We start from the raw sequence: 8164 nt of genomic DNA, 5'->3' as shown, positions 1-8164 counted from the left end.
CTTAAACTTTTACTATTGTATGACATCTTTAGCTGCACCAGCCATACTATACAGAGTTATTTATGACTTTTTCAACAAACTCAATTATTACTTTTTAAAAACATACTATGGCAGGGTTTTTTGGTATGGCTTTTAATTTTTTTCATAAATTAGACTTATTTATGAATTTTTAGATGCCTCCTTTTAGTTTTCCCAACACACAATGCTATAACTTGTTATGACCTTGACATGCTAGACTTTGACTTATTTATACTATTTTTACTTTTTTATTACTTCACTTATTTATAAATTTGATCAACGTACATTTTTCTTCATAATTTTAAACAATGACTTATGATTTTAAAAAACCTTACCTGAAGACAATGCTATAGAGAGTAAAGGTGGACTTGTTTTCTCAGTGATTAAGTTTCGTAGTCCTGTAATTGTTACCGGTCTCTTTAATAACACACTTCAGAGTTCCACTGTCCTAATGTTGCCATCTAACCAAAACCCAAGAGAAAGAAACAACTTTAAGGTGCAAAATAACTTAGCAATAGGTGAATCAATGAATGCCAGTCAGATTATTTTACTGAAAGTGGATGAAACAAATGAGCTGCTTATTCCGAGCACGCTCAAGTTATTTGGACACATCAATAACTATGGCAGCAGCCCCTCATATGACCACAATAAGGCACAAAACAAACATTTAGGAAAGTGAACATGTCCTAAATTGACAGCATTTTTTCGTATTACTTAATTTTCAATTGTACCTTTACTTCTCACATACAACTACAGAAAAACTACCTCACTGGAATTCCGCAGTAAACAAAATGATTGCACAATATTAAAAAACGTATTCTTTGCAGTAACGTTTTTTCCAAAAGTCACTTTCTAAGGGTTTAGTGCAGCACCTCAGACCTTGAGGTGTAAAGCCAGTACAGTTTGAATGGTGGTGAAGGTCACACCTGGTGCCCTCAGACATGGTAGAGAGGCACCACTCGACTGATGCTTTGCCTACATATGGGGCATCGGCGGTGTGGAAAAGCCTGAAAACAGCTGTGACAGCAGCACACGTGACCGCAGTCCAACAGAATGCAGTCCCGTGGCTGACTGAGGCAAATCACACAGGCATTTTCTAAAAGTTCCTCTTCCCCCTCCTGAGGAGGATCACGGCCGGTTGCTGAAGCGCGCGCTCTTGGGCCGTCAGCCTGCAGTCTCTCAAACTCCCTCCTCTCCTGCTCCCTCTCCCAGCGGACTTTCAGGTGATAGTAGTAGCGTCGGCCCACCCAGACGAGTACGGCCGCCCCCGCCAAAGCGGAGCCAATGGCCAGCGCCTTCCACCAAAGCGCCGCGCTCTGCTGCTCTCCCAGCAAGGTGTCAAAGTCTGTGACGCTCAAAAAGTACTGTGAGCCATTTGAAGGGGGTCGGAGATTCAGCGTCCCGTCCACATCAAGCATCAACTCCCCCACGCCGGTGAGAGTCGTGCCCACCTGGAAAAATATTTGTGAGATGTATCATTTAGAGTGTTTTTTGTTCATATTTTCCCTGGGGATTATCACATAAAGTTGTAGATATGAGTTATACAGGTTAGCAACCTAGGTATCATCTAACAGCTTACCTTGAGCATTTCCTCGGTCTCCAGTTGCCCTTTCAGCTTCTCCCCGCTGAGGTATTGTCCTATGATGTCCCCCAAGCCATAATTGACTTGGTGGAACTTCTCGTGGGTGGTCTCCATGTAAAGTCCGGAGGCCTGCAGAGGGCACAGGACTCTGACGGTGGTCTCATTCGATCCCACTAACACAAATGGCACTGCATTCACTCTGTGGTGCAAGACTCTTTCACTGTCCGTCCTGCAACACGCAAAGGGACAAACATGAGGGATTTTTTAGTTTACTCATGTAATGACCTACACCGCATACCACGTGACCTAGCTGTGTTGAAGAAATATACATCCTTCAACTCAGAGGCCAGTAGATATATTTTTTCCCCCTTTCTTTACTTAGTAACACACTATTTAAGGCACATACCACATGAGTTTAACATCCCTGGTTCTAATTCCACCAGGAACCTTTGTGGCAGGTCATACCCTACGCTTTCTTTCATTTCCTGTTGGCATCAACACTGTCCACTATCAAAAAAAGGTAAAGATGAAGTTTCAAGGTATCGAATCTATGCTATTTTTTTTTCTGGATGTAGTCCTCACCAAGTGCGTGAAAGGCTGTTCCATACCAGCCTGTGCTCTCGCAACAAGAATTTCTGCAACACGCCAACAAATTCTTTTTGGAAGTGGCTCGTAAGAGGTTCACCTTCTGGTTGCACAGCACCTACAGTATGTACATACACACAATAGAGAATAAGAGAAAAATACACATTTTTTAGTGTAAAAAATGCACTGCAATAAACTTTTGTCCGTTTTAGTGTTTACCTTCAATGACAGCATACTGTAGACACGCTCCTGGAGTAACTTTCAAAATGTCTTGGAGTTTTCCATCTATAATGAAGTGTGGAGCATCCTGACAACATAACACACAGACTATGGTATATGTGCAACACACACTGTACTTTAAAGCCAAATATTGTTTACATGGATTCACAATATTCCCATTCCTCCCAATGGCTTGAACAGAAAAATTCCAAAATAAAACAACTTAAAGTTCAGTAAGTTTATATTGATTACACAGGAAAAGTAACCAACATCAAGTTTATCTAGTGTCGTCCGGCTCTTCCTGTAGAAATAGTAACAGACGCCTGACAGGGCAAGGCTGGTCCCCAGACACACCGCCTCTGTGATGTTTACAGGAAATCCATCCATCCCCCTGAGCCTCCCGTCACTGCAAACCTGCAGTAAGGTACAAACAACATAAATATATATAAATCACGGTGGTGTTTCTTTAATCAATGATGACAACAAATGCACGGTGAAAAGGCCTAACAATTCAATGCAGTGTAAAAGGTAACGTTATATCTCAGTGATCTCGGCTGGACTGACACACCTCACGGTACTTGAGGTACATCACTACCAAAACAATTTGAAAACATGTAGGCTACTCTTTGAGGAATATGCAGACATTCAACTCAGTTATCGAAAATATGAGAGCGAGAAACTGGGGCAAGACCTTGGGACACATGTTGGAGGACAACACTAAAATAGTAAATGACTTGATATATAAACTAATATGCCGTTAAAATGCAAACGTATACGAAGTTCTGGTACATTTAACAGCATACTAACTTTATCTAATTATTGGAGTCATGTATTTATCAAACTAAGCTACTTTTATAACGTTATCTGAACAATGCAGCAATAGCGAACCACAAATGGCCAACGATTCGGCCTTTGACAATAGTGCCGTTAAAACATACGACATGGTTTCTCCTGTCAGCGTAACACTTGAAGTATTCCAGTGAGATTCATTTCTTAAAGAGTTGTTTAGCTTTGTTGCTAGCAGCTAGCGCTAAGGCTTTTAGGAGGAAGGGGGAGTGGTGACCTTTAAACGTCTTCAAAACAACACGAGCGTTATTCAACCATTTAAAAACAGTACTTGATGTACAAAGGTACACGTGTTTTAACTATTAAGAACGACGAGTTATAAATTCAGTTTTTTTTACCCGTCAGAAATCTCGCAACCTGCCCTCACATTGACATTTTCGCTTGAACGAAGTTGTGGTCCACGTCACGTGACATATGTGACGCGCACGTTGCGTGATTACGTGTCACTGCGCATGTCAGTTACGGTCTCTCGTCGCAACTACTACAGTCGCTTTCATACGCCGCCAACATGGCAGGAGGTGTGCGGAAAAAGTCTGCGGGTTCCCCGTCCGCATTGTGGGGGAAACTTAACACACTGTGGCAGGACAAACATATGGTGTTGTTTAAGAGCGAATACACGTTACTGGTCGTTTCGGTTCTGTGGTTCATGGAGATCGGGATCAATGTGTGGGTCATACAGAAAGTAGCATGTAAGTAGCTGCACGGCTAGCTAGCATGCTATGGTGAGTTGTCATTGTACTGAATGTATCTGAACGCTAAGTAGCTAGCACTAGCAACCCTACTAACTTACTCTGCCACCTGTCAAACGGAATTTTCTGCCCTTGCATGACCATATACACTCATCTGTCCGGTTCTAGTGACGAACGGCATTTCTCATTTTTCAACAGCTGCCAGCAAACATACCATGCCCCTAAAAACACTACTTTAAACACACTTCTCTCGACAATATTTTGAATATGAACTTGCAGATGCATAGTTATAATTGACCACTGACTACATATAACGTTAAAATTAGTATTTATCATTTATGTCAGTTTATTTTGACATTTACTTCTTTGTCTGATATAAGGCTCTAACAATCGTCTAACTTATGTAATTAATCGAGTTAATCAATAATTGAATCGGTCAATAAATTGTGTATACTTTAAAATGTCTTTAACTCAAAATCTTCAAAAGCTTGAGTTAGTCTCGAGGACTGTTGTCTCATCTATTTGTCCCATCAACAGTCCAGAACCTATAGCTATTAGATTCACAATCAAATATAAAAAGCAATCAAAAAACTGCAAAAGTTTACTGATGTGAATGCTGGAGGCAGTGAGTCAATGTTTGATGTTCTCCACCTAAAAAGGATGTTTTAGACACAAACTGATTAATCAACAAATCCCTTCAGCAGGAGTGGATTTGTCCATAGTCATGCTGAAACCCGTTAATGGGTCAATATACAATTGGTGGACACAAGCACATGATATTGATTAAATGCTTTAATCAATTATCAACCATTTAGAGCTCACAAATGCTACATGCAGGCTTTCATAGGTTTTAACTGTCAAATATGAATTTCTTAGGACACAAAAAGGTTGGTTAACCTACACAACATTGACAGGAACCCTCCCCATCCCTCACAATGACCGATTCCTTGTCTTGCAGACACCGAGATAGACTGGAAAGCCTACATGGATGAAGTAGAGGGAGTCATCAATGGTACATTTGACTACACCGAGCTTAAAGGAGACACCGGACCCTTGGTGTGAGTTCCAAAGATGTTTATTATGTGTATATCCCGTAGTTCGATGTGTTTTTCAGTGCAGGATTAATCTGCACCTCATTGTTACAGGTACCCGGCTGGCTTTGTCTACATCTTCACTGCCCTCTACTACATTACCAGCCGTGGAGTGAACATCCGTCTGGCCCAGTATATATTTGCTGCTTTCTACCTCATCACACTGCTGCTCGTCTTCAGGGTGTACAATCGCACTAAGAAGGTCAGTCTGTGGGACAAAAGCCTCAGTTACCCTGTGTCTTCCATTCATCACTAAACTCTATGGTTGTGCTTGTGAACTATTTCTCTGTACTTTTTTATTTTTAAACTTGAATGTTTCTGTATGATTTCTGTATAATTCCCAATAGTTTTAGAATGAATTTAATTTACCTTTGATTGCCATCATTATATCTGTTTTACTTCTTTTTCCAGGTTCCTCCATACGTGTTCTTCTTTGTGTGCTGTGCTTCTTACCGGATCCACTCAATCTTTGTGCTGCGCCTCTTTAACGACCCTGTGGCCATGATGCTGCTGTTTGCAGCTGTAAACCTCTTCATGGATGGACACTGGACTCTGGGCTGCTGCCTTTACAGGCAAGTGTAAACTCCTCAACAACACTGTGGAGGAATATGTACCGGGTGTCATATGTATCTATAAATATTCATACATACAGCTTTTATTTATTTGCCAATGCATTTCCTAATGAAATAACATCTCAATCGTCCTCTCTTTCTGACAGTTTAGCAGTGTCTGTGAAGATGAATGTGCTCCTATTCGCTCCAGGACTGCTTATGCTCCTCCTCTCTGAGTTTGGTCTTATCAGGACAATTCCCAAACTTTCTCTGTGTGCAGTCATACAGGTAAATGATGACCTATGCCTTAAAAACAGCAATCGCATAAATGGCTGCTTCTTTTTGTCATATTCTTTTTTACAATATCCAAGCATCTCTGACTAAGTCCGTCTTAATTTCACAGCTCTTGCTAGGTCTGCCTTTCCTCCTGGAGAATCCAATGGGTTATATGAGCAGCGCGTTTGATCTTGGCCGTCAGTTCATGTTCAAGTGGACGGTCAACTGGCGGTTTCTGCCAGAGTGGCTCTTCTTGAATCGGTATTTCCACTTACTCCTGCTGGCCGTCCACCTGCTTACCCTGCTGCTCTTTGCCCTCCGCCGTTGGAAGAGGTGAGACAGACTTTTTCCTGTGCCAAGGACACCGTCGGTGTATCGAGTCTGAAATGAATCCGGATTTAAGGCCGGGCTGGTTTTTGCTCTTATCTTGGTATTATTACACAATGGAACAAGAAACACAAAGAAATCTCACAGGAGATAGTGACTTTAATGTGCAATAAAGGATTGCGCTACACACCATTTTTATGTCATCAGTCATAGTTCTCCACAAATCCAACTTTTTACAGTTAAGGAAGGTGTTAACATGTGCTGTATTTATTATATTAATGTAATGAAAGTGGTCTTACAATTCAGCAAAGTAACATTTTTCCCTCTTTCAAGGCCAAGAGAAAGCATCTTTGAACTCCTCAAGGAGCCAAGCAAGAGGAAAACACCAGCTCAGAAAATCACTGTTGATCATATCCTTTTGTCAAATTTGGACCTACTCCTTTTTTGAACATTGTGATGAACACAATAACTCTTACAGCAAGACGTAGGCATGTCTACATGATATTGATCAAAGAGAAAACCGATCATGTTTTTAGTTTCCCCGGCTGCTGTACTGAGCCTTAACAGAATATCACAGATGGTGCTGGTTCTCTTCAGCTCTAACTTCATTGGCATGTGCTTCAGTCGTTCATTGCACTACCAGTTCTACGTCTGGTACTTCCACACTCTGCCTTACCTGCTGTGGAGTGGAGGAGTCGAGAAGCTGGCCCACCTGCTCAGGTAAGAGATCGTCTAACTACAAGTTGTATTTTTGATTACTTTTTGGATCTGCAGCATCCACAAACCATGTTGCTATATGTTTTTTTTGCTTCATTTCAGGGTTCTTATCTTGGGTCTGATCGAGCTTTCGTGGAATACCTACCCGTCTACAGACAGCAGCTCAGCGGCCCTTCACGTCTGCCATCTCATCATCCTCCTCTGTCTGTGGCTGGCTCCGCCGCTGCCTTCAGACCCGGCAGAGACACAAGAACATCCACCCGTCAAGGACAAACGCCAGTGAGCCCGATCGACCCAGACGTCGTATCTAGGTTCAATGGGCTGCTGAACCGCCTCCATCACCCTCCTCTCTTTGATCCTCACGCCGCTCCAGGGTGAGGTCTCTGGGATAGACGGTTTTATAAGTGAATATTAAGGAGCCATTTAATGCTTCACAACTCGGCTTACTACTAGAAATGAGGAGAGATGATGTGGGTGCAGTCGGGAGACAGATACCTGTATGGCAAAGTAGTCCCTTGCAGTTTAATGTATGAAAAGAGAAGGAAAATGGGGATTCTCAGGTTTCACATTCAGATATAAGGGTGGCGTAGAGTGCTAAAAGGATATTGATTTGATATAGAACTTGTATGAAGCTCCAAAAGCTTAATTAATTGCTATCAAGCAGTAAGCCGCGACATGTCCACTTGCCACCATAGTTGTAGAATTCGTCAGTACAAAACCCGCCGTCTTTTCCAGTAGTTGTAGAATTTTACGCAGATGTGTGAAACTAAGCTGTAGACAATCATGGCTGTTTGTCTGATTTGTTACATAATTTATTCATCTTCTGTTGCAAGTGGATCACATCACTCCCCACCAAGTAAATTTATTCTAATGAATTGACAGTAGATTGAGACAGCAAATTGATGCCCTTTTATATTAAACAGAAGCCACCGAAATCTTTTCTTCTAGTTTGTTTCTTTCTATGTTTTTCTATGTTTTTGTTACACATTACAACAAATGTATGAATTGCATGTTTTTTTTTTCATTTTCCAACGACTCATTTTATTAATTAAAGTACGATTTTCTTAGTTTATGAAATAATCATCCTGACAATCACGATCATTCAACATCAACTGCAACTTTTTTGCAAAATAACTGACTACAAAAAGCTCATTCAGATGGTCAAGGCATTGTTGTGATTGCATAAAGCAATATGCAGACTTCGGATAAAAGGCCACTTGGTCTATGTCATTAGAGGATACTATTTTGACATGAATAGGAATT

The 8164-nt window shown here is 41.3% G+C and overlaps 2 protein-coding genes across 4 annotated transcripts; one reads left to right on the top strand and one right to left on the bottom strand.

Moving 5' to 3' along the window:
* Positions 1-419: 419 nt before the first annotated feature.
* On the bottom strand, positions 420-3689 carry mul1a (mitochondrial E3 ubiquitin protein ligase 1a). 2 transcript variants are annotated; one of them, XM_037458734.2, is made up of 6 exons: positions 3589-3689; positions 2675-2818; positions 2405-2492; positions 2183-2303; positions 1598-1829; positions 420-1469 (listed from the first exon to the last, which is right to left on the bottom strand). In XM_037458734.2, exons 2-6 carry the CDS (start codon positions 2789-2791, stop codon positions 954-956), a joined length of 1074 nt encoding a protein of 357 aa, XP_037314631.2. In that variant the 5' UTR covers positions 2792-2818; positions 3589-3689; the 3' UTR covers positions 420-953. The 2 variants fall into 2 exon arrangements, with proteins under 2 accessions (XP_037314631.2, XP_037314632.1); XM_037458735.2 differs by having other exon boundaries at positions 2777-2818.
* Positions 3690-3723: 34 nt separating this feature from the next.
* On the top strand, positions 3724-8094 carry alg3 (ALG3 alpha-1,3- mannosyltransferase). Of its 2 annotated transcripts, none has more exons than XM_062557647.1 (9): positions 3724-3939; positions 4898-4997; positions 5085-5232; positions 5442-5602; positions 5749-5869; positions 5985-6190; positions 6518-6595; positions 6761-6904; positions 7004-8094. In XM_062557647.1, the coding sequence occupies exons 1-9, from the start codon at positions 3759-3761 to the stop codon at positions 7182-7184; spliced, it is 1320 nt and encodes a 439-aa protein (XP_062413631.1). In that variant the 5' UTR covers positions 3724-3758; the 3' UTR covers positions 7185-8094. The 2 variants fall into 2 exon arrangements, with proteins under 2 accessions (XP_062413631.1, XP_062413632.1); XM_062557648.1 differs by having other exon boundaries at positions 3846-3972.
* The last annotated feature ends 70 nt before the right edge of the window (positions 8095-8164 follow it).

This window comes from Pungitius pungitius, chromosome 15 (genome assembly GCF_949316345.1).
Source record: "Pungitius pungitius chromosome 15, fPunPun2.1, whole genome shotgun sequence".
Taxonomy (NCBI): Eukaryota; Metazoa; Chordata; class Actinopteri; order Perciformes; family Gasterosteidae; genus Pungitius; species Pungitius pungitius.
The sequence above is the reverse complement of the archived record's forward strand: the minus strand, read 5'-3'. Positions and strand labels throughout refer to the sequence as shown.

What these genes read in the sequence shown, in the direction of transcription:
- alg3 (XM_062557647.1), top strand. Translation starts at nt 3,759, where the DNA reads ATGGCAGGAGGTGTGCGGAAAAAGTCTGCGGGTTCCCCGTCCGCATTG. An exon ending in CTGGGCTGCTGCCTTTACAG is followed by an intron (nt 5,603 to 5,748) that starts GCAAGTGTAAAC and finishes TCTTTCTGACAG; the next exon opens with TTTAGCAGTGTCTGTGAAGA. An exon ending in AAGCTGGCCCACCTGCTCAG is followed by an intron (nt 6,905 to 7,003) that starts GTAAGAGATCGT and finishes GCTTCATTTCAG; the next exon opens with GGTTCTTATCTTGGGTCTGA.
- mul1a (XM_037458734.2), bottom strand. Translation starts at nt 2,791, where the DNA reads ATGGATGGATTTCCTGTAAACATCACAGAGGCGGTGTGTCTGGGGACC. An exon ending in ACAGTATGCTGTCATTGAAG is followed by an intron (nt 2,304 to 2,404) that starts GTAAACACTAAA and finishes TACATACTGTAG; the next exon opens with GTGCTGTGCAACCAGAAGGT. An exon ending in AGACCGAGGAAATGCTCAAG is followed by an intron (nt 1,470 to 1,597) that starts GTAAGCTGTTAG and finishes ATATTTTTCCAG; the next exon opens with GTGGGCACGACTCTCACCGG.